This window comes from Alexandromys fortis, unplaced genomic scaffold (genome assembly GCF_014885135.2).
Source record: "Alexandromys fortis isolate MF-2015 unplaced genomic scaffold, M_Fortis_MF-2015_v1.1 scaffold_144, whole genome shotgun sequence".
Taxonomy (NCBI): domain Eukaryota; kingdom Metazoa; phylum Chordata; class Mammalia; order Rodentia; family Cricetidae; genus Alexandromys; species Alexandromys fortis.
The window spans coordinates 3,987,277-4,010,795 of NW_026068021.1; the positions used below are offsets into that span (position 1 = coordinate 3,987,277).

General features: G+C 56.1%; 1 protein-coding gene across 3 annotated transcripts; it reads left to right on the top strand.

Moving 5' to 3' along the window:
- The first annotated feature begins 1,010 nt into the window (after positions 1-1,010).
- Positions 1,011-22,478, top strand: Pdgfa (platelet derived growth factor subunit A). Of its 3 annotated transcripts, XM_050163239.1 has the most exons (8): positions 2,769-3,155; positions 4,049-4,178; positions 5,500-5,596; positions 10,340-10,444; positions 12,770-12,957; positions 19,563-19,689; positions 20,075-20,143; positions 21,609-22,478. In XM_050163239.1, exons 2-7 carry the CDS (start codon positions 4,116-4,118, stop codon positions 20,128-20,130), a joined length of 636 nt encoding a protein of 211 aa, XP_050019196.1. In that variant the 5' UTR covers positions 2,769-3,155; positions 4,049-4,115; the 3' UTR covers positions 20,131-20,143; positions 21,609-22,478. The 3 variants fall into 3 exon arrangements, 2 of the variants coding, with proteins under 2 accessions (XP_050019196.1, XP_050019195.1); XM_050163238.1 differs by lacking the exons at positions 2,769-3,155; positions 20,075-20,143; XR_007595556.1 differs by lacking the exons at positions 2,769-3,155; positions 19,563-19,689; positions 20,075-20,143; positions 21,609-22,478 and adding an exon at positions 1,011-1,605 and having other exon boundaries at positions 5,500-5,592; positions 12,770-12,915.
- The last annotated feature ends 1,041 nt before the right edge of the window (positions 22,479-23,519 follow it).

A 23,519-nucleotide genomic window follows, 5' to 3' on the forward strand; every position in this document is an offset into this window, starting at 1 on the left:
AGGTGGATGAGTGTGGGGGAAAAGGAGTGCTTCACGTTTAAGATGCGGGGCTATGAGGCGATTTCTCAGTCCAGCCCGATGGTCTCCCTCTCTCATAGTCGTTGTCTACACTCCCCTGTGTGCTCCCGGTCTTGGATGGAGAGAGCACCATCAAGGGTTAGTTGTTAGTTGGTTACCTCAGCTGCTCAACCCCTCTCTTGGGCTATTTGAAGCACTTGACACTTTAATTATGGGCGGGCGGACACGTCGCGCTGCGCCGGGGGCGCTGGAGACAGGCCGGAAGCATCCGCTCTGGGGGCGACCGGACATCCCTGGTCACCGCCAGGTGCACCTTCTGGTGCCGGTCCCCACCTCCTCGCCTAGCTTGGAGCTGCTGGTGCCTTCTTCCTCCAGGGACCCTCCACCTGACATCAGGTGGCCACAGCCTCTAAGATGTTTGCCCTGGTTGGGGCAGGATTATTTGGGGATGGGTGCGGGTCTTTCTCTGGTACCGGGCTTGGGGGTTGTTCTCAGTCGCTGGGGCGGGGATGCCCCGTGGAGCCTGGAGCGACGCACCTACAGGCTAGGGCAGCAGCCGCCCACACCTCCTCCGACTCTAAAGTATATTTAGCCTCATTACCAAATGTTTGCAGTGAACCGAGTGAACTGCCTAATAGCGGCTGGAAGTGAAACTCGAATCCCAGCCAGAGGGAAGCACGTGATCTCTCCCACCAGAAGGGCTCACCGAGGCGCGGGCGGGACAGGTGCGGTGGCCTCGAGCGCATGCAACGCCGCCAGCTTGGCTTGGTTTCTTGGTGTTCTCTGGAAGCCTGACACCTGAACCTCACCCCCTCACACAGCCCCTTCTCCAGAGGTCAAAATGAGAACTGGAGAGTGAGCAGCGGGTCCCAAGGGGAGCCGAGGCACGGGGCTGGTCTGAGTTGGCTGGTTCTCCTTTAGGCCCTTGACCACATGTTTTAGCCAGTCGCAGTTTTCAGAGACCAGGTGTCCATGTATTAGGCGTCTTCCGAGGACCTATGGGAGGGTGAGTGGGTAGGGGTCGCTGTCTCACATCAGAGAACCCTGTAAGCTTAAGGGCACGTGCCCCAGTCCCCTCAGGCGGCTGGCGCCGGGCTGCACAAGCTCTTACCACCCTCGCGCGGCCGCTGTTGTTGCGGTCGCTATGACGACGGGTCGCGGTTTTATTTTTAATAGCGGTCGGCGATTAGAGCAGTGCCTGCACCCAGCTCCCCGCAGCTCCCGCGTCTCCGGCACTGCATCCAGGCCGAGCTTCAGTCTGGCCCCAGATGTCCCCTTGCGCCTTCAGAAATCCTCCCGCCCTGCTCTGATTTCCAGCTGGGCTCCCCTGCAGCGCCAAGAGAGTAAGGGGGAGAGAAAAGCACCGATAGGCGGGGTCCCCAGGAACCCGCGGGCCTCCACGCGGAGGTGGTGGCCGGACGGGCGCGGCATCCCCTCCGCAATGCAACCCGATCTTCTTCCTGGATTCCCACATCCACCGTCACACCGGGTCGTCGAACTGCAAAGAGGTGTCCTCTGGTCCTCTCTGCCTGTGAGGAGCCCGAGGGCTTGGCAGGACAGGACGCGCAGTACTCTCGGCATAAGAAGGTGAGGAACTCTACCCAGGTCCAGCTGGGTCCTGTTAGTCACCGCCAGAAGCCACCCGGTGAGCCTCCATCGCCAAAGAGGCACAAAGTTCCACCAACACGGATAAGGCCTTGGCTTTTGAGGACCTCGAGGTGGGGTGCTTCCCAACGTTTTCCAGAATCCCTTGTTAGGCCGAGAGGGGGTGTCATGTCCCGAGCACCTCAGGTGTTAAGGCAGGGGCTTGGCGATGGGGGGGAGGCTGCAAGCCTAAAGAAGTCTGTGTAACAACAGTAGATGCTGGTTGCAACGATTATCAAGGGAGGCTCGACACCCCCTCTCCCCCCAGGTATTTGGGGCTAGGTGAGCCGCCCTAGAAGGGCCCTCCAACTTGGCCTTTGACATGCAAGAACCCGAGGAGCTGGGGATAAAAGGCTCCTGCCCCGTTGCGCCTTTGTCTGGGGACAAAGGAGATTGGGGAGGGGGGTGTCGACCGGGGCAGGGTGCACGGGTTAATCTATATGATAAGGAGTGAACTGGACGGGCAGTGTTCTCTATTACACTCCTATCCGTGGAACGTTTTGGTCTTCGGAGCCCTAGGCTTGTCTAGCTTTGGGATTCGAAAGATCCACAAATCCCCTAACTCCGGTGCGTGGCGGGGCACTGATATAGTAGTATTGGCCTTGCCGTCGGGTCACTTCCCACCTGAAATCCGTCTTGTAGTGGGAGAACCGTCCAACCCTGATCAGACTTCTGCCCCCCACCCCACCCCCCGTGTCGCTTCCCCGCCACCCGGTCTGTGCTATGACTTGGCCGGAGGTGGCGCTCTGCGTTCTTTTGGACCCCAAGGCAGAACCCAGGAGTTCCTCACCCGTAGCTTCTTTTCTGTCTTTCCTTCTACCCCCTCAGCTCCCCGGGTTCAGGGTGCTGCTGGGCCTTCGGCCAGGGGCTAGGGATCTGGAGGGTGCAGGGTGTCAAGGTGGCCATGAGGCAGGCGGCAGCCTCCTCCCCGACCCGGGCTTCGTTTCCACCTCCACACAAGAGTGCAAGTTCCTCAATCAGGTGTCCCAAGCTTTGGCTCTGGGGCGCGGGCGCGTGGCAGCCGTCAGGTGAGTGCCCTAGACGCGCCCCTAAACCCGCCCCGCCTCTCCACAGAGACTCACTCCCCCTCCTTTTATGGAGAGGGGAAGGCTGGAGCCCTGGATCCGCACGGTGGGAAGCGGCCCGAGCGCCGGGCGGGGGCCGGGCCGGCTCTCATGCCCTTTTTGGCGCAGCAGCTCTGGGCGCTGCCCTTTACTGCCGCTGGGGCCCGAGAGAGAGGCGAGCCGGAGACGGCCGTGCTTCTGCAGCGGCCTCCTCCCCTCCCCGCCCGGTGCCGCAGGATTGCAGCTGGCACTGAAGGGTGGGCAAGCTCGAGGGAGGGGCGCTCTGGGAGCCCCGGCGCCTGTGGGCTCTGAGCCGCGGGCGCCGAGCTTGGATGCATTTAGCTGCCTGCGTGAGCGCGTGTGTGGCCACTGCAGTGGCGGTGGCGGCTGGGCCCGATTTGGCCCGCGATACCCCTGCGCGCTTCCGAGGTGCGGGTCCCGGGCCGGAATCCGGGGGAGGCGGGGGGAGGGCGGGGGCGGGGGAGGGGCGCGGTGGCGGCGCTATAACCCCCTCCCTGTCGCCGGCCGGCTCCACACGCGCGTCCTGCGGAGCCCGCTCAACTCCAGGAGCCCGGCCTGCCTGCGTCTTCCCCTTCTCCACCTCCTCCTCTGGTCTTCCCGCGGCTGCTGCGGCGGCGCCAGCGGCGCCAGCTCGGCCCTCTGCCCGCCCTCCGGCCCGTGCGAGAGGCACAGCGAGGCCCCGGGCGGGTTGGTTGCTGCCAGGCGGCGCGGCCGCGGGAACTGCCCGGCCCCGGCGGGCGGAGGGCGGAGCGCCGCGCCGTAGCGGAGGGCGCGCCGCGGAGGGGCGCACGCAGGCCGCCGGGCCGCGCTGTGCTGGGCCGCCGCGCCGTGCCCGGCCCGGGGCGGCAGCGGCGAGAGGAAGGCCCGGGGACAGGCTCTCGGGGCTGCCCGTAGCCTTCAGGGAGAAGCGAGGTGGCAGCCGGTACCGGACCAAGAGTCCAGACAGGTGATCGGCGGGAGCTGCAATCACGCTCCGTGGTCCCCTCCCGGGGCTGATGGCAGCAAATATGCGGATTTACCGGCCGGGTCGCTCCTAAAGCCAGCGACGGGGAGCGAGCGCGGCGGCGGCCAGCACGGGGAACGCACCAAGGAAGAAGCCCAGCCCCCGCCCTCCGCCCCTTCCGTCCCCACCCCCTACCCGGCGGCCCAGGAGGCTCCCGGCGCGACTCTGTTCCTCCTCCTCCTCGCTGGCTCTGCACTCGCTGCTCGCGCCGGGCGCGCTCCGCAGGCTCCCTGCTCTCCGCGCCACCCTCCTCCGGGCCGCGCTCCCTGAGGGATGGTACTGAATTTCGCCGCCACAGGAGCCCGGCTGGAGAGCCCGCCCCGCGGCCTCGCCTCCCTGCCGAGCTTCCAGCGCCTCGGGACGCGATGAGGACCTGGGCTTGCCTGCTGCTCCTCGGCTGCGGATACCTCGCCCATGCCCTGGCCGAGGTGGGTGCCACCCCCGCGCCTCCGTCCCTTCTTGGCTCCCTCTGCGCACGCCCCCCTCGGCTACCTGTTTCAAGCTCTGCGAAGAGCATTTCGATTTTTGCCAGGGTGGTGTAATTTAAAAAAAAAAATTCCCAACTGGGTTCTATTTTCTGCCATGCCCAAGTGTGTCTGGTGAGTTTCCAGCGCGTTGCGTCGCTCCGCCTTGGGGAGGGACGGGGGGAGCCGCGAGGTGAACCAGTGGGCAGAAACTTCGGGGGTCTGTCGGTGCCTTTCCAGGAGGGGCAGCCCGAACGCAGCGGACAATGCAGTAACGGGGTGCGGGCAGCGGGAAAGGGGGTGTGTGTGAACTGACCATGCCCTGGGAGGGGACTAGGGCGGGCAGTAAGCAGGTAAAGGAGGGTGCGGCTGAAGCCTGGGACTGGGCAGGGTGGGCAGCGCCCAGCCGCAGTCCCTAGTTCCCGGTCCCCAAGCCCAGTCGGACGCGGGGCTGGAGCAGTCTCCGCCCGCCCAGGGCCTGCTTACAGGTGGCTGAGCGAGGCAGATGGGGCCGGGCCAGGCGCCCGCGCCCTCCCACCGCTACCACCACCCCCAGTCCCCGGGAGCTTTGCCGTGATGAATGACTTTCCACAGCCCCTGTCGTGGGAACTTCGTGGTTGAGTCCCCCAGCGACCCTGACTCCCTTTAAAAAAATCTGGGAGGGAGAGTGGGGGAGGCTGAGCGGTGGGGGTGGTCTGGGCAGGGACCGGAGAGGCGCGAGGTGGATATTTAACCCCTTGCGTTCCCTGCAGCCTCTTTAAGCCCCACTGGATTTGGGCGTCCTAGTCGGCGCTAGGGCCGTGACTGGGCCGGAGCCGGGTGGGGCGACAGCGCGCTCGTGCGTGCGGGGGTGCGCGAAGACCCTCTCCCCTACGGGCTCGTCCCAGGATTCCCGGGAGTGAAATTGAACCCTCAGGCTAGATTAAAGTGTTGGGGCTGCTGAGACTCCAGGCAAGGATCCGTGACGCATTTCAACCCTCTCTTTCTACATGTGGATTTGGCGATTAAACCAGAAACTCTTCGGGCCCCTAACTGCCCCCGGACACCCTGGGGAGGGCCAGATTGCGGGTGCTTTTTTGTCTGAACATGTCAAGGCGGTGTTGGGGTGGTTTTTTTTCTTACCAAGGTCAGACAGACAGGAATGGGGTGGAGGACTTGGGGGGTCCCATCTAGCCCCACCCGAGCCTCTGGTTCTAGAGCTTGGCGGGGTTCGGGCGGGGCTGCGTGGCCTCTGGGGCCTGGCTGGAACCCCTGGGCGCGTCCTGACGGTGTGGTCTGCTTGCAGGAAGCCGAGATACCCCGAGAGCTGATCGAGCGGCTGGCTCGAAGTCAGATCCACAGCATCCGGGACCTCCAGCGACTCTTGGAGATAGACTCCGTAGGTAAATCGCGCCCCTGCCCCTGGCTGCGGGAAGGGCGCGGGCGGCGGGGCGGGCAGTTCGCGAGAGGAACCGTACCCAGCGCTCGGCCGGGCCGGGTGCTGCGCAGGAGCGCACCGAAAGGTCAGACTCCACTCGCCGGCCATAAACGCCCAGGCGTATGAGTCAGGCGTTTCTCCTGCAGCCGCCACTTTCTCTCCCAGCGGCTGCCGAGGGTTGCTTCGCTCGCCCGGGGGTTGTTTTTGCATTTAAGGGAAACGCAGCGGGTGTGTCACTGAAAGTTCAGCTTTAGAGTGTGCCGAAAGACCCTGCCAGGTGTGCGGGTCAACGGCCGCCACTGGCCCTGTAGCACGGGAGCCCGCCCGGAGGGCGCGGGGCTCTAGCAGGTCTTCCGCCTGGCAAGGTCCCCCTAGAGCGTTGAGAAGCTAGTCGGTCCGGGCCTTTTGCAAACTACTCTCCCCGGTGCCTTGATTGCCCGGGGCTGGGTCCCTGTGGTAGCCACAGGAGGCCAATGTTTTTCTCAACTTTATCCTGTTTAAAAGGCGCGCCTGGGACACATTGCGCTTGGGGCTATTTTGGGGGCTCCCAGCCTCGGGCTAGAGCCAAGTCCCCCGCAGAAAACAATTTGTAAATGTAGAATTGGATTAGACTCGGGTCGACAAGTGCTAAAATAGAGGGTCATGGGTGGGGGTGGGAGAGGCACACTGTGTGCTGGAGGACAAGGTCTCCTTCTCTGTCTTTTGTGACAACCTTTTCAAAGTGAACACTTGGCCTGGGTATTCTTTTTGACACGCTGGGATAAAATATACCAGCTTAAAAAAAAATGACCCGATGAGTTTGTCAGGAGGAACTAAAGGACGCTAAAGTGAAGAATTCTGAGTGACGATCTCCCCCGACCCCACCCCTGCAAACTTCAGAAAAGGGGGAGTGGTGAGAGAATTAAGTAAAATCACATGGCCCAACCATTTGGAAATTTGTACCTAATTATGGTGGTGGAGAGGCCTGAACTGTTTTTGTTGCATGCCAGAATCATTTTTTAACAAGGCGGCCCCGTTTCTGTAGTTTCTTGACCCAGGAAATCCTTGGCCTGATCCTTATCAGGAGTGGCAGGCCTAGGGTTTCCCTTGGAGATCGGGGGTGGGACAGGGAGTTTTGATCTGATCCCTTGGTGTGCAGGCCTGAGTCACTGGGGAAAAAAAACACCCGTAGTTTTTTGCTGGTCCCCAATGGCTTTGGAGACGGAGTGTACTGCTTTCCTGCCTTGCTCTAACCAGGGTTGGGCCTCCTGCTGGCGGGTTGCTGGGGGAAATGGGCCATTCATTTTCTGCTGGGACGTTCTTATGCTGTTCTTTACAGCCACGCCTCCCCAACCCCCCACCATTAATGCTTTTAGCACCGTGGCTCTGTTAGGTTAAGCCGGGGTACCCAATGGGGGGCTGGAGACTTCTGGGTTGGGGCCTCCTCAGGAGGGTCCAAAGAGAAAAAGCAGTCCTGCCCCTGGAGGTTTCAAATTGCTTCTGTAAGAATGTGTGTGTGTGTGTGTGTGTGTGTGTGTGTGTGTGTGTGTGTGTCCCTGTCCCTGTCCCAGGGGATTTAGGACATCCACCCTCTTCAGTCCACCTGTCAGACACTAGGGGGTCTCTGGAGGTCTCCATGGGAAACTTCTGAGAACCAAGTATGGTTTTGGGCTTTGACTTGAAGACTGGAGGAGGACCCTTTGTGTCACCAACCCCAAATGGGGTCTCTCTGCAGGTCTTTCCCCCTACTCTGGTGTGGAAACTAACTGGAGTCTAATCTTTGGCCTGGGGAAGAGTGGCTGGTTGGCTCTCCTCCTTCTCATTTGGTTCCTTCTGGAAGTGAGCTCTGTGGCTCAGGCTGCAGACATTTGTGGTGATCAGTCAGTTTTAGAGTCAGCTGGAAGGGGTCCTCACTGGGGTGTTCCCAGGGGTGGCCTCTCCAGATGAATTCTTGATGTCCCTCTATCTAGGTTGCAGGCAAGCAGAGAAAGGCTTGGGTGTCCCAGGCTCCCCAGCCAACGCCTCATCTAAGTGGGTGGAGCTTTGTGATTGGCACATGGTTCCTCTAGTGGGCTGGCGGCATCCCCATTTTCCAGATGGGGAAACCCTGAAGGCATCTCCTCCCAACCTTGCAGCTCCTTAGCTGTGTGGCTCAGCTCCAGAGGTGGCAGGATTCCAATACATTGCTAAGAATGTCCCTGAGCCCAGAGCATTCCATGCTGAAGTCAAGGAGCTCTTAGTGGCCTTTCAGTGTGGCTTTTGGGTCCAGAGATTGGCATGCAGCCTTGCTGTGAACTGCAGCTCAGGAGTTCAGGTTGAACGTGTGTGTGTGTGTGTGTGTGTGTGTGTGTGTGTGTGTGTATGTGTGTATAACGGGAGCTTTGTTCTCTAGAGCCTCTGGCCAGGCGCCCATGGGTCATTGAGTAACTGATACATAAACATCCCATCCTATAATACTATAATAGCCAGGACAGGGCTATGGGATTCTGTCTGTCCTTCCTCTAGCAGTCAGGGATTGTCAGTGAGACATCTGCATAGGACAAAGGGAGATGACTTGGTTGACCTGAGAGAGGGGCTTAGCCACTAATTCATGATAGGCTCTGCCGTGTCACACAGGGAAACATCCTCAGTCTCCCAAAGAAGAACTCTGCCTCACATCGAAGATGCCATGGTAGTAGATCAACCGTTAGCCTGTGACCACTTCAATTTTTTTTTTAAAGAAATGGTCTAATATAGCCCAGGTTGCCCTTGAACTCTTACGTTGCCAAGGATCTTCTCCTGTCTCCGCTTCCATGGAGATAGGTTTACAGGCAGCATTACCACGTTTATTTAATGTAGTTCTGGGGATGGAACCCAGGGCCTCATGTGTTCCGGACCCTCTTCCTGCTGAGCTACGTTCCCAGTCGCTTTTTGTTGTTTTCTGGGAAGGGTGGCCTGCTTTGCCACCACATCTGGCCCGTTACCTGTCTTGATCTTGGCTTCTGTGAGAAGGAGCTGTAACCAGTCTCTATGGATGAGTTTCTGTCTGCATTAAGTTAAATCAGGAAACCTTGGGTTAGGGAATTGAGCCTACTGGGCACTGGACCTGGAGGGTCCCAGCTTTCTTTTGGTCTTGATTTATGGGGTTTTAAATTTAGACTTCATTATTTTTCTTGAGACTAGATCTTGTGTATCCCAGGCTGGCTTTGGATTTACTTTGTGTCTGGGGATGACTTTGAACTCTTGATCCGTCTGCATCCACTTCCTGGGGAAAGGGGGTTCACCACGTGCCTGTCTGATTTGTTCTTGTTCAGTATCTCTGGATTCTAGTGCCCTGGCTTCTGCAAAGTCAGTGACACCTGCTCTGTGCATGTTGAGGCAAGCAAGGCATCAGAGGACTACAGCTGGTACCACTGCCCACCCTCCCAGGTCCTGTGAGTGGATGGCCCATTCATCTCTTGTTGGTTTGGCCATGGCAGGATGGTCATCACTAGGTCGTGACTCATCATGTCACTGTTTTGTGAAGAGATGCTTCTCTGTAACAGTTGGTTGACGGGAAATTTTTACTGCATGAGCAGTTCCAATCTTATTTTGGGTCTTTAAAAAAAAATCCGTGCCATTGGAACATTGAGTCGTTTTAAATAGTTTTTGGGCTCGGATTCATCGTTGACACTCACACCTTAGATGAGTCTTTGCTTTTCATTTTACACGTGTGGGTAGCAGACATCTCAGGGTAGAGGAGGCTGGCGTGTCTCCTGTTGGTTTGCAGATACTAGGAGGTCCCCCCGTTTGGGCAGAATGTTGGGTGTCCCTGGGGAAGAAGTGGCAGGGAAGGGGAACTTCGCTTGGAGTCTGCATGGTACAGTTTGGGAAAGCCAGGTATAGGTTACATTGGGGATTGATCTGTCTATACAGCCTGTAGTGAAGCTCTGTGTCCTCCTGTCCCCAGGAATTTAAGAATTTGGGGGGTATTATGTCCCACGGGCAAGTTCCCCAGGCTGATCTTAACTGTATTCTCCATTCTGTGGGTAAGGGTAATCCCATCTTTGCTGCACACCTGGTGGCCCTCAATGTGTGAACAGTCCTTCAAGCCACTGGCTTTTCTCCCACCTCTTCTGTAGGGGGACCTTACTCCCCGGGCCCCCGGGACTCCAGCCTCAGGCTTGACTCTGCACCTCGTTTTTCACTCTCCAAGCAGCTGCACCCCTTTGCTGTTTCTCATGGCCTCTGGCCCTCAGAGCAGGCTTATTTCAGGAACAGTGGAGGTTGGCTTGCAGCCCAGTCTGGCGTTTGCTTCCGATGCCCCTCAGAGGTTAGGACACTTCATCAAAGCCTGCTTTACAAGAGGGGAGGCCCTGTACACACAACAGCAGGAGAGAGGCCACCGCCCTTCCCCTCTTGGCTTCGGGGCAGATAGTGGTACTGCTCGAGATCCGGGCCCAGCTGGGTGGCCTTGGGACCTGCTGGTCCCCGTCAGAGGTCACATCAAGGGAGAGTACCTGAATGCCTTCTTGAAAGGACCTCAGGTTTTCACAGGAGAGCTGCAGAGACATGCCTACTGACAAGATAGTAGGGGGTTGGTTGGAGGTGCCCCGCTGGAAACCCCATCTGGGAGCAGAGGGTCTGGGGTTGGGGACTGAGTTATTGTCCCCTGCTCTGAAGGCTGCTATAGAAGTCTCACTGTTGAGGTCTCAAGGGTGTGACACATAGTTGTGGGCACTGGTTACCATCTTTTTCTCTCCAACTGTAGGGACTGAGGATGCCTTGGAGACGAGCCTGAGAGCCCATGGGTCCCACACCATTAAGCATGTGCCCGAGAAGCGGCCTGTGCCTATTCGCAGGAAGAGAAGTATTGGTGAGCACGGGAGGGTGTGCAGTAGCTGTCAGGGGGCAGGTCCCCACTAGAGCTGTGAGTGAGTGCTCCCTGCGTACTCGGGGACAGGCACAGCCACCTAGCCTTCCTCCACCAGACAAAGGCTTCGCTGGCCTTCTGCCCTCCCCGTGGAAGCCGCCCTCTTTCTCCTCTGTAGAGTGTCTCCTGCCTGCCCTTCTGCAGTCTTGTGCCTGGGCCAAGAGTTTCCAGGAGGGGAACATTATAAATTCCTTAAGTGCCCGGTCTTGTCAGGGCCTGTCTGCAAGGAGGCTTCGTTGGAAAACGTGGCCAAGCTTAATTTCCAGTTCCTGATGGGAGCTCCAGCGTGCTCCTGGGCTTCAGCTGCAGAGCTGGGGTGTATGCAGCCCGGAGTCCGCTGGACACCTCCTCCCGTGCCCCTTCCTCATTCACCTTTGTCGCTAGGCTTCCCCCTGGCCCTCGATTTGGGGGAAAAAAAATTAGATTCTCTCAGGACCTGTGTGCTCTCTTCCTGGGGTGGGGTTGCAGCTATGACCTGCTTGTGTCCTGTTTGCCAGCTGGCTGCTGGGTGATCCTGAGCTAGTGGGTTCCCTCTCTGGGAGATGGAGTTATCAGTAAGATGGTGGGTTTTATTGATGCCTCGTTGGCTAGCGGAGAACTTTGGTGAGATGAGAATAGATGGGAGTTTCCAGCCAGGCCTCAGTCATCCAGCTAGGACTCTAGAACCCCTTTTCCCTGTGGAGCTGTGTGTGTCGTAGGGGGTGGGCACACTGAGTGCAAACTACTCAGACAGCTAAGGCCTCTGTATGGAACTCACTTGGAAGACTCTGTATAAGATCGGTGGTGGGAGATATAGAGGGGCCGAGCCCAGTCATGCAGTGTGCCTGGCCCAGTGTTTGAGGGGAGGGGGCTCTGTGTTAGAGGGACTCATAATCCAGAAGGACAGTGCAGACCTCTGGAGGACAGGGAGGAATCTGGGCCCCATCTCTGTTCATTCATGCATTCCTTCCTCACCACCAGGGAGTCTGTAAACACCTGCGTAGCTCCTCTGGGGTGTGTTGGCGCTTGTCCCTTGTGTCTCCTAGGTATGGTTCACTCCTGCTGGTTAGCTGGCCTGAGTCTCTTCTACCCTGAGGATCCTAGCCCCCTTACTCCTTCCAGCTCTGAGTCTAGGGTTGAGGAACCCTTCAGTGTTGATAGGGCAGCAGGAATAGTCAGTAGATAGCCCCCAAAGACTTCCTGGTAACCTCAGCCTCCTCTCACCAGATTGGCTACTCCCAAAGCTTGGACACTACCAGGCAGCCATTATATCGTAACCAATGGGGGTCTAGGGTTCCATGGGGTTAATGTGGATTGTTTGAGGAAGAGAAAGGTGTGTCCCCCATGGTCCTGAGGGGATTTCTTGTCTGCTGTGCACACGTGGCAAGCAGATGGCCCCAGACTGGTTGTGTTCATCTGTGTGATTAGTGCAGGGAAGGAAATAGCTGCCTCCTCCCTGGGGGACAAATAAGTGTAGTTTTGCTGGCTTTCATGACCAGGTCCCCAGCTCTGGGCTGTGTGGAGACTGGGGTTGAGCTGCTCCTCTGCTGTCCCATTTCTTGGCCTGCAAAAGCAAGGAGAGGGGTACTAGGGATGGAACCAATCAATGCCTAGTGTATGCTAGGTAAGGGCTCTACCACTGGGCAACACCCAGCCCCTCACTGGGGGATTCTAGGCAGGTGCTCTGCCACTGGGCAACACCCAGCCCCTCACTGGGGGATTCTAGGCAGGTGCTCTGCCACTGGGCAACACCCAGCCCCTCACTGGGGGATTCTAGGCAGGTGCTCTACCATTGGGCAACACCCAGCCCCTCACTGGGGGATTCTAGGCAGGTGCTCTGCCACTGAGCCACACCCCCAGCTCTTCACTTGAAGGAATTCTAGGCAAACATCATGCCACTGAGCCACACTCCTAGCACTTCACGGTTGTGGGTGTGGGGGGAGAGGGTCTAGGCAAATGTTATATTGCTGAGTCATTTTCCTAGCCCTCTTCACTTTTGAGACAAGACCTCCCTAAGTTGCCCAGGTTGACCTTGAGCTATGTCTGTTGCTTCGATGTGAGTTTCCGCCCTGTATATTCAGGGGCCTATTGGCAACCAGCATGTTGGTTTTTTTTTGTTTTTTGGTTTTTTTTTTTTTTTTCCATCTGAGAGCCGTCACAGGGATGAGCTTTGCCCAGGTCTAGCCTAGGTGGGCATCTCCAGTTTGGGTTGGGAGATTGGAGGGTCATGTTCGTGTGCTACTGGTAGATTCCTAGGTCTCCTGATTGACAGTACTCTTGCCTTTGCAGAAGAAGCCATTCCTGCAGTTTGCAAGACCAGGACAGTCATTTACGAGATACCTCGGAGCCAGGTGGACCCCACATCGGCCAACTTCCTGATCTGGCCCCCGTGTGTGGAAGTGAAGCGCTGCACCGGATGCTGCAATACCAGTAGCGTCAAGTGCCAGCCCTCAAGGGTCCACCACCGCAGTGTCAAGGTGAGAGCCCTGCCCTGTCTGGTCGTCAGCCTCGCAGGGTGCTCTTGGCTGGTGAGCGTGGGAGGGGGGGGAATGCGTGGTTTGAAGGGGGCCATATGACTTAAGGTTGTTAGCACACCGTTCCGTACAAAGCCAGGGGGCTGGCTTTCAGCGGCCTTCAGGAGTGACTGCGGGACATTCAGTGGTCACAGCGTGCTTCTGTCATTGAGGAGTTGTTGACAAATGTCTCTTTATTCTAGATAGCATAGTATCTGGAATGGGCTCTGATGGCCAACCAAAGAAGGTGGTTCACTCAAGTCTAGCTTGCTGAGGAGCTGAGGAGGTTATTTTGACTCAATAATAGGCAGCTGTAGCACAGGAAAGCCCGCCCTGACCTTGGTGATACCTGGAGAAGTCCATGTCCCTAGAGCTTCCTCCCAGAGAGTCGGTCTCCTCCTCTCCCCCGCGATTGTTACTGCTTCTGTGCGTGTGTGCTTGTTTCATTAGCCTCCCAGGGTCTTACTAGCCCCCTCTAGGAAGGAGTGTAACTCAGAGGGAACAGCCACTTATCACCATGAGAGGTATCTGAGGCCCCCAGTTGGCATACGTGGTCATTATCTGTATGAATGACTGTGGAACTTGAGTCTGTTCCTGTGTGGACCTGTGTGTCCCTCTGTGCTCCTGGGGGCTCCGTTGTTGGCCTTCTTGCAGGATGATGGAGGGTTTCTAGCTCCTAGGGGTTTGGTTCCGCTTTGGGCATGGGTCTAAGAACATGGTTGAAGGCCGGTTGTCTGTGTTGCCAAGCTGGAGCCCTCTGTGCTCCACCAGTCACTCTCGGACAGCGGCTCTCAACCTTCCTAGAGCTGCGACCTTCCAATACAGTTTCTCTCATGTTGTGGTGCCCCCCCCAACCATAAAATTATTCTGTTGTTATTTCCTAACTGTATTTTGCTACTGTTAGGAATCATATGGCTGTGGGACTCCGAAGGAGTCACAACCCATAGGCTGAGCATCATCGCCCTAGGCTGCTCTGAGGTCTGAAAACTGACTCCACCTAGTTGAGACCCTTTTGCTAAACGTGGACCACTTGGGTGGCTGAGCGGACCACTTGGGTGGCTGAGCGGGCACAAGGGACTCTAGACAGCTGAGGGGCTAGCATGCCTCTGAGGATAACATCTGCTTCTGACACAGCCAGGCTTCTGTAGCCAGGCTACTTTTTTTTGTGTGAAGGCTCCCCAGAATTATGCATGAGGATTTCAGGGCCCCCCATTCTTATACCCTAGTGAATCCATCTCAACTCCCAACCATGCACTGACCCTTGGCCCTGGTGGAAGGGAGGTGCCAGGAGAACATGTTTCTTGGTAAGGACTTGTATTCGGTACCTTATTTGTGACCCCAAACCCGGGCACCTGCAGTTGAGACTGCCTTTGATGGCTGCTGTTTGGTCTCCTGGGAGTTCCAGGGCTTGACTGATGTCATTGCAGGCATCCTCAGGACTGGACACCCCATCAAAAGCCCTGGGCTTTTCTCAGGTTCCCATGGACTTGTCTGGGGTGCTCTCTGGGTTTGCTATCCACCCTAAAGGTTGGACAGGGATGTTGGCTACTGTCAGGGTGCTGGCTTAAGCACCCTAGTAGCTCATGTGACCTGGACCTGCCTCAGCCTTTCCTTGGGCCTCAGGATCCCCACTGATGCTATATTGAGGAGTCCGGAAAGCTGCCATCTTGTTCTTTCGGTTCAGGTGATGGGTTTGATCGAGGATAGGTCTGTCTGTTTATTGATCTGTCTGGCTTCATTCCTTGCCTGCCTACCGTGATTACCTTGTGTAGTCTAGACTGGCTTAGCACTGTGTAGCCCAGGCTGGTGTTAACCCTCCCTCAGTGTCCTGCCTGGAATCACAAGAGTGTGGCAGTGTGAGTTCTGAAGTAGCTTTTCCATGCTGGAGACATGCGCGGAGGTTGACTAGTGTGACCAGGTGTGGGTTTTGACTTGGAGGTTTTCATTCTCCGGCCCCTGGGACAAGGACTGTCCATTCCCACTGGCACTGCTGCCCACTGGGATTGATCGCCCCTTCTCTGTGCTTTATGGGACTGTGCCTTTACCCGTTACCCCATGGGGCTCGTTTTTGCCTGGTGGGGTCTTGGTCAGTTGAAAGGGGCCAGTCTAGCCCTGGTTGTGCTAGGCTCTCCCATACTTTCTCCTAAGCTCTTACCCACATACACCACCACTACCACCCACCCAGAGCTGGGAGGGGACATCCGGCCCCAGCTCCTGCAGGCTCTGGCAGAGGGGACAGAAGGTCAGTGGAACAGGAGCCCCATTGTGGATGCCAGCTCTGCAGCATTTAGGGTGGAGGCTGGTGATGACCTGGATGGAGGGAGATGGGCCCAAAAGTCCCAGACTCAGAGTCAGCAGGGTGGGGCTGATGATGAGGCTCATAGCAACCATATCTACCCTGTATGATATGTGCCATCAACCCTGGTTCTGGTGTGTGTGTGTGTGTGTGTGTGTGTGTGTGTCCTTTCTTGTGGTATTGTGTATTAAACCCAGGACTTCTCAGTATAGGCAAACATTTACCACTGAGCCACACCCCAGCCCCTCACTGGGGGATTCTAGGCAGGTGCTCTACCACTGAGCCACACCCCAGCCCCTCACTGGGGGATTCTAGGCAGGTGCTCTACCACTGAGCCACACCCCAGCCCCTCCCTGGGGGATCCTAGGCAGGTGCTTTACCACTGAGCCATGCCCCCAGGTCTTTGTAGTTTTTATTGTGAAAGAGGGTCTAAGTTAAGGTACTCAGGCTGGCTTTAAACTCGCTCTGTAGCCTAGGCAGGCTTTGAACTCCTACTTCAACCTCCCAAGTGCTAACTGGGATGACATCTGAACAGCCTGGGACTTCACCCTTTTGGCCTCCTGTGCCCTGTCTGTTGTTCTCATCGTGTGCTGCCCGAGCCCAGGAGCTAGCAGTGTTCTGCAGACCTTGCTGTGAAGGCTCTGTGGGCCTGCACAGTGGAGCACAGGCCGGGCTTGTGGAGCGGCTATCTGCGGTGTTTGGCCTGAACAGAGGTGAGGCCTCTCCTGTCTACATTGCATGGGACTGCCAAGGGGTCAGGTCGTCACCTCAGAGCCATTGTTTGGCCTGGCTTGTGAGCTGTATAGGGAGGTTCGTTACTCAGTCTTGTGCTCAGGGCCCTGCTGGGTCAGACTTCAGGCTTCGTTGTGCCCCCAACTTGGCTAGAGTCTGGAACTGTGTTCTAGAGAAAGTCCCAGCTGGGCTCCATCAGGCAGCTCGTGCAAAGATTTCAGAGAAGGTGGTCAGACTGGCTTTCGTTCTGAAGAGGCTGAGGGTCTGAGGAGGCTGGACCGGCATGGCAGAAGACATCCCAGGTGTGTGTGTGTGTGTGTGTGTGTGTGTGTGTGTGTGTGTATCTGGGGTCTCTTCCTTTCAACTGCTATGTGTGGGTCCTTGGCCAGATGGGACAGGGGTACCCCTGTCTTTGAGGCCTGGCACCAGCTTCCCACTTCAGTGGATGTCCATGGGACACTTTGGGAACCAGAGCACAACACCCTCTTGGTCAAGTTAGAGGGTTGGCCTGGGAAGATCCCTGGTCTCTGGGATTGTGTGGCCTCAGGACCTCATGCCTTTTAAGTCCAGGCTATTAGAAAGCAGAGGTGAGAGCTGAGGAACCTGGACTGGTCCACTGGTCTGCACTCAGGTTTCTCATCTGTTAAAACAGGCCGTAATAGGGTCCGTGCAGCTCGCCTGCTGGAGGGCCTGTGCTCTGTGTGTCAGCTCAAAGACAGCACTGTCCTGAGGCTTGGGAGCAGTCAGGACAAGCCCTCCCGGGAGGGGGGGAGGGGCATTGAGCAGACAGAGGTCTGGCCAGGTGACCATCTGGGTTGAACTTGAGGGAGCTGGGGATTGCTTGTGGAGCAAGTGGCACTCCTGGGACCTTACCGTCTCCTTTTATACTTTCATGGAGGCAGTTTTGAAAATTTAGTATTCGTAGCATGTTCTTGAGGGGGGAAAAATGTAGCCGTTTCCTGGCCAGACAGAGGTGGCAGAGAGGCTGGAATCCTCGCATTCCCAAGGCAGGTGCTCCTATAAACCTCTGTTTGTTTTTGTCTGGTAAACATGGGACTGTCTGGGAGAAAGGGGGCTCCCCAGCTGGGGCAGCTCATCAGTTGCCCCTCATGCAGGGGACCCATAGGTTCAGAGGGGACGGTTGGACCTGCCCTGCAGCCAGGGTGTAGGTGAGGCCTAGGCTTAGCTGGGCGGTCTTGAGGTTTGCTGGATTTCCAAGGACTGTGAACATCTTTGGAGGTTGGAGACTGTGGCAGGGGTTCAGCACCGCCGCCTACAGTTCCTCTAGGGACTGGCTGATGTTTTCTCCTTTGGGAGAACTCCCTCTTCCCCAACCCCACCCCAGGGCCCTTCAAGGGAGGGACAGGGGTTGCCCTTCTGTTCCCTGGGGTGGAGTATAAGACCACATTTCCGAGCTTAGGGACTGGGGTTTGCGGTGCCTCTGGGGACTTGCCGACTTCCTGAACGGGACTTGGAGGCTCATTTTAGTAAGAAGCCTTGTATGAATACCGACTTCTGTTGAAGCTAGCTCCTGTAGGGTGGCCCTGTCCCCCATCTCTAAGTGATTCTTTAATGTTGTATCTTTTGTTTGTTTGTTTAATGCATTGTCTTGCTCTGTAGCCGGGCTGGCCTGGATCTCAGTGTATAGCTCAGACTGGACTTGAACTAGAAGCAATCCTCTTGCCTCAGCCTATTGAGCACTGGGGTCCAGGCCTGCTGCACTGTACTGTATGCTTGACTTCTGAGTACCTCTGCTGAGGTGACCTTGCTCTTCTTTCGAGAGCTACCTGGGTGGGTGTGAGCACTGCCCCATTTCACAGGTCAGATTGTAGGTATCCGGACAGCATAGCTCGATTACACCTCAGATGCCCCTGCCCTCACTGTCCCTAGTTGCTGTCCCTCCCACCTTGACGCAGCGAAACCTCCTGGGCTGGCCCTTGGCCCCTGACCCCTGGCCCCACGCCCTACATGCTGAGCTCATACTTGGCAGACTGCATTCACACCTGAGGCACCCACACTACTTCACACGCCCGCCGGGTACCTGGCACCCTTTGCACCCACGTTAACCATTAATGTAGCCAAGGTGGTAGCCACAGCAGAGTCTGGTCCCCAGTGCCCTGAAGCAGCTGTTTGCCCTGGATGCCTGGTTCTCTTGGCTCCTGAGTGTCAGGGCCCTCAGGAGAGCAGTGAAGAATGTTCCCCTACCCACACTCTCTCAGTCACTCTGCATGGGCCAGGCATTTTCCCCACCATTGACTGCCCAAGAAGCTGCCACCTCTATAGGTGTTGTAGGCCAGCCGGGGTGGGTTCATCACTATTACAGCCTCAGTTTCCCCAGGGTATGGTAGGATGTGAGGACGCAGATTTGGCGCTGGTTGTATGCAAAGCTGAGAGGATGGCATGTGTTTGAGGCGGTACTGAGGTCGGGACAAGCCGCCAATCACGCTCTCCGGGTCACCTCAGGAGAGGGCTTACTGTCCCTGAGTTTTCTTTTCTATCCATGGAGGTGACAATCCTGCCTCCTCACTGGCTGGCCAGGAGGGTTAAATGAGAGCCAGTGTCTGAGCTCCGAGGGAGGTGACCCGGAGCATTCCCTAGTGCGACCTCATGCTGGACTAGAACAGGGTATGTGGCCCAGGCTGCCTCCTGATGCAGTACCTGACGGGCCGGGGTGCGCCGAGTGACTGCCGTATGAGCGTGGTATGGGAGTGTGCCCTGCATTCCTGTGTTGGGAGCTGTTGCACCTTGCACATCTGTGTGTGTTTGTGGGGGGTGGCAGGACACACACATGACAGAGTATTGTCCTGAGAATGGCAAGTTGTCATGGTTAGCCTCTGGCCGGGACCAGGGCAGGATTTGCTGGGGATTCTAGAGTCCAGTATGAACTTCTGGTACCTGCTGTGTTGCTGTGTGTCCCGTGACCCTGAGTTGAGAGGGAAATGGCTCTCTGAGTGAGGCCCCTCCCTCAGCAAGCTTTGTAGCCACGCTGTTGTCCCTAGCTGAGGTTCCGTTTTCTTCACTAACACAGATGCCAGAGAAGTATTGTTCTCGGCCATCCTGTGTCCAGTTCACCCTTTCTTTGCTGATGCCCTTCAGATCTTTTGGGTACTTAGGAGTCTCATGTAGTCCAGTCTGGTATCAGCCGTCTATGTTGTCAAAGATGACCTTAAGTTCCTGATCCTCCTGATCCTCCTGATCCATCCTGAGTCCTGGGATTACAGGCTTGTGCCACCACGTTCATTCGGTTTATATGGTGCTGGGGGTGGAGATCGGTGTTTTGTGGATGCCAGGCAAGCACCTGCTAACTGAACCGCATCCCTTGCTGCATAGCCCAGGCTGGCCCTGAGCTTCTGAGCTCCAGAGTGCTGGGATGGCAGCTGTAGGCCTGCCTGGCATCATCGGGGTTTATTTTGAATGGAAACAGGCCTGAGTAAAGGGAAGATGCCCTGGGGAGGTTCGAAATCTGAGTCCCAGTTTGGGGTGAGCCAGGCAGGTCCCTCTCGGGCACATGGTGTTGACACTGGCTTTGTTCCCTTGGCAGGTGGCCAAAGTGGAGTATGTCAGGAAGAAGCCAAAATTGAAAGAGGTCCAGGTGAGGTTAGAGGAACACCTGGAGTGTGCGTGCGCGACCTCCAACCTGAACCCAGACCATCGGGAGGAGGAGACAGGTGAGTGGCCGCCGCTGTTAATTTGCTGCGGGTGGGTCAATCACAGAGTGATGGGAAAATTGCTTCCACTGAGTGAGGCGGCAGGCCTGGACTTCCCAGCTGTCCGGACTGGCTTGCAGGGCACCACATCCAGGTGGGATCATAGACACTGGTTTCAGACTGTGCCCTGCTGCCCAGGGTCTTGACCTTCATATCCTGCCCAGCATACCTGTCCCTTTCCAGCGTTCAGCCAGTCCAGGTGCAGAGAAAGACCCGGAAGTGTCTCTGCACCAGGGTGGATTGGGCTTTCTTTCTGCAAGATAAACACCCTCTAGTATTTATTGCTGTGGCTTCCCACCCCAGGCCCTCAGGAGGCCACTCACCTTCCCTGCCCTTTCCTTGACAGGAAGGCGTAGGGAATCAGGTAAAAAGCGGAAAAGAAAAAGGTTAAAACCCACCTAAGGCGGCCGACCAGGTAGGCCCTGCCCGCCGGGTGCGCTGGGGGACTCCCTTGCAGGGCTGGGACACAATCACAGGAGTGAATCAGCTTCCATGGGCCCTGATTGGCTCAAGGCTCTGTGTGCTTCTGGGGCTGCTGGGCCGGGTCTCTTCTCAGCTACAGCTTTGCCCTTCTCTTGGTCATCGATCAGGCACCCGAGTGCCCTGTGGCGGAAAGGGTGGGGGGCTCTGGTTCTGCTGAGCTACCTGGGGAGAAGCTGCTCACTGCACTGAAAGATGAAAGGAGAGAGGCTTTTCCAGGCGACAGGTGAGGCTTGTTAGAGGCTGTGTGGCTCTGAAGCACTTAAAGTGGACCTGGTAGTTGGCCTTGTGACCGGTAGCAGCATGGGAAAAGGCGGTAGACGTCCATCTGCATGAGACCAGGAGGGGAATTCAGAACAGGTGTCACTGGTGGGCCTTTCTGTTTGGTCCTGTAGATTCTGTCTTCAAAAAGACTGTCAGGACCTATGGTGGTTGCCAACACTCTCGTATTCCAAGCTGGAAGAGTCAGGTTAGGTAACAAGGGCTGTAGAGCCTCTTAGGAATGCTTGTTCCAAACCCACCCTGTGACGGCAGTTTTTCCCCGGAAGTGTAGGGAATGTAGGTGAGGCATGTCGTTTCCCAGGCCTGTCCTGAGTGTCAGCTTGTCTGGCCCAGAGTACTGGAGCCTGTCTGGCTGAGCCCTTCCTCCTGGCACATGGGACTTAGGGGCATCCAAGACAAACAGTTATTCTGGGCAAGAGAGTCCTCAGAGATAGGGTGTCTGAGAGCCCTGGCTCCCACAGGAGTGTGGCTGGGGATGCCTGCTTTGGGCATGTGTCTCCTCGAGCAAGTCCTTGGGCTTGTTCCCTGTGGCTCTGATGGGCCTACTGCTGACAGAGACCCTCTCCGAGTGAGAGCAGGTGTGCCCATAACTGCCTGTGTCCTGCTGGCAACCCGTCTCCAGGTTGTGAGTGGAGGCTCTGGTGGCTCCTTTTGGATCTGGAGAGTCTACCCTCGTAATAGCTAGTGTTTGTTCACCAGGACCATAAAACAGCCGTGTGTGCACGCATGCACACACACACACACACCATAGGTCTGCCTCATCACAGAGACCCACACACAGTGTGGCTGGTGGTATCTGTTTTCTCAGTTACTTCATGGCCCAAAATGTCTGCTAGACCTTCAGCGAGCATGAGCCTTAGGCTGGAAGAAAGAAAGAGGGGAAAGGGCAAAAATAAACTTTCAATGCCTCAGTTTCTCCATCTGTGCAATGGGAGCATGGGTTCTGCTGTGAAATGCAGCCAGTCTAGTCCTAATTCTTGACTGTGGAAAATTCGATTTTTTTTTTTTTAAAAATTACATATCAAGTTTATGCCTTACGAAGTAAGTTGTGTGGAGCCAAGTGGCCCTGGTGTTTTCTGTCTTTGGTCATAGCCTCCACTCTTTCTCTCTTCCCGCAGATGTGAGGTGAGATGAGCCGGCCGCCCTCTCCCGGGACACGGATGTACGTGGCGTGTGACATTCCTGAACATACTATGTACGGTGCTTCATTGCCAATGTGCGTGCGGTCTTTGTTCTCCTCCGTGAAAAACTGTGTCTGAGGACAAAGAGACAGTGTCCGTTTGTTCAGTGTGACATCAAAGCAAGTACTGTAGCACTCGGAGAGGCAGCGAGAAAGCTTCCTTGTCACAGAGAGCGAAAACAAAACCACAAAAAAAAATAAAAAAAAAAAATTAAAAAAAAACCACCAAAAAAAAAAAAAAACCAACCCAACAACAACAACAAACCCACCACAAGAAACAAAAAGACTGAGGTGGGCAACAGAAGGGCCGTCCTGCAGGATTGACCCTTGAGGGGTAGCCGATGTTGGCCACTGCCCTGAATTCTGCCCGTGGGCACAGGTGCTTTTCGCTGAGGACGCCCGGAGCCTGCCTGGGATGCTGCCCGCTGGTTCCACTAGGCAAGGAAGCTGAACAGCTGGGAGATGCCCACGGGCCTGGAAGCCGCCACCTCGCTTGAGTCTGCCTAGGACTTTCCAGACGGCCTTACGTGGAATTTCTTTTTCCTTTCCTTTGCTTTCTTTCTCTCTCTCTCTTTTTTTTTTACACCATAAAGTGATTAAGCTTTTTCTTTTTAATTCTCTGCCTAGCTTTTTCTTTCTTTGTTTCTTTCTTTTTCTTTTCTTTTTCTTTTTAAACCTCTTGGATGACATTTTCGTCGGTAACACGCACGAGGCTGCTGTAAGTTGGGACAGCGAGACGGTTATTTTTTCCTAGCCAAACTAATGAGGTGTATTAAAATAAACATGGTATACCTACCTATATACATCATTTCTGATGCGCCTTTGGCTTCCTGTGTTCCTCGGCCCTTTTAGCGTTAACTTCTAGCTTAAGTCATATGAGAGAACAACGTGGGAGTCATTCAGTGGCCGCCCCTTCCCCCAGCCCCCTGTGTGGCTACCCCCATTGCTAAACGCTTTCCATGGCCGTGCAAAGATGTGACTGAGATTAATTTTGGATAAGCTGTTTGGGCTTCACTGTTAAACAGAATTGTGTGTTTGTGGTCTCCTTGTTTTGTTTTGTTTTTGTAAAGGTGAACTTTGTATTTTTAATATTATCAGTTTATATACCTGAGAGCCTGCTATATATATATTTTTATTTTGAACTAAAAGGAGAAAAAAAAAATCAACAAACTTCATGCACACCAGAGGCATTCTGTGGTCCTGTTTTTCTAGTTGCTGCTTTCTAGAGTCTCTCCATCTCCCACCCTGGCCGGGCACATGGTTGATTTGGGAGTGTGAAAGCTTGGGGGTTAGAGAGAATCAGGGCCGGAGAAGTGACAGGCTAGCTGCCCTGGGCTCCTGAACGGAATGGGAACAGACCAGAGGGGACTGTCCTGCCTGCGAGTTTGAGGACAACACCCTCTACGGAGCCGGATGCCAGTGTTAGCCAGCAATGTGCTGAAGTGGCTACCAGGTGGTGGATGGGTCAACGTGGGTCTGAAACTTAAAACTCGGTGGCCATCAGAGGTCCCTGTTCCCCGTAGGCTGTTGTGCGTCCTCACGAGACACATCTAGAAGGAGTGTAGCAGTTCACCCTTGCTGTGTCTTAGTTGGAAACTGTCCAGGTGAACAGCATGGCTCAGGCTAGAGGGTTGTACCACACGCCAGGCCTTCCGCCCCCCAGGCTGCTCTATGCAAAGCCACTTGGTTCAGTGTTAATGGCCCTTAAATCAGGGGAGCCAGAGGCCTGGTGCTCATGGGAAATTCCCCAGGCTGGGAGCCCTCTGGGCCTGTTTCACGGTGTACTCAGTCCTACTGGGATCCAACCCCTCCCCCCTGCCACCCTACCACCACCCTGTAAGTGAGCTGC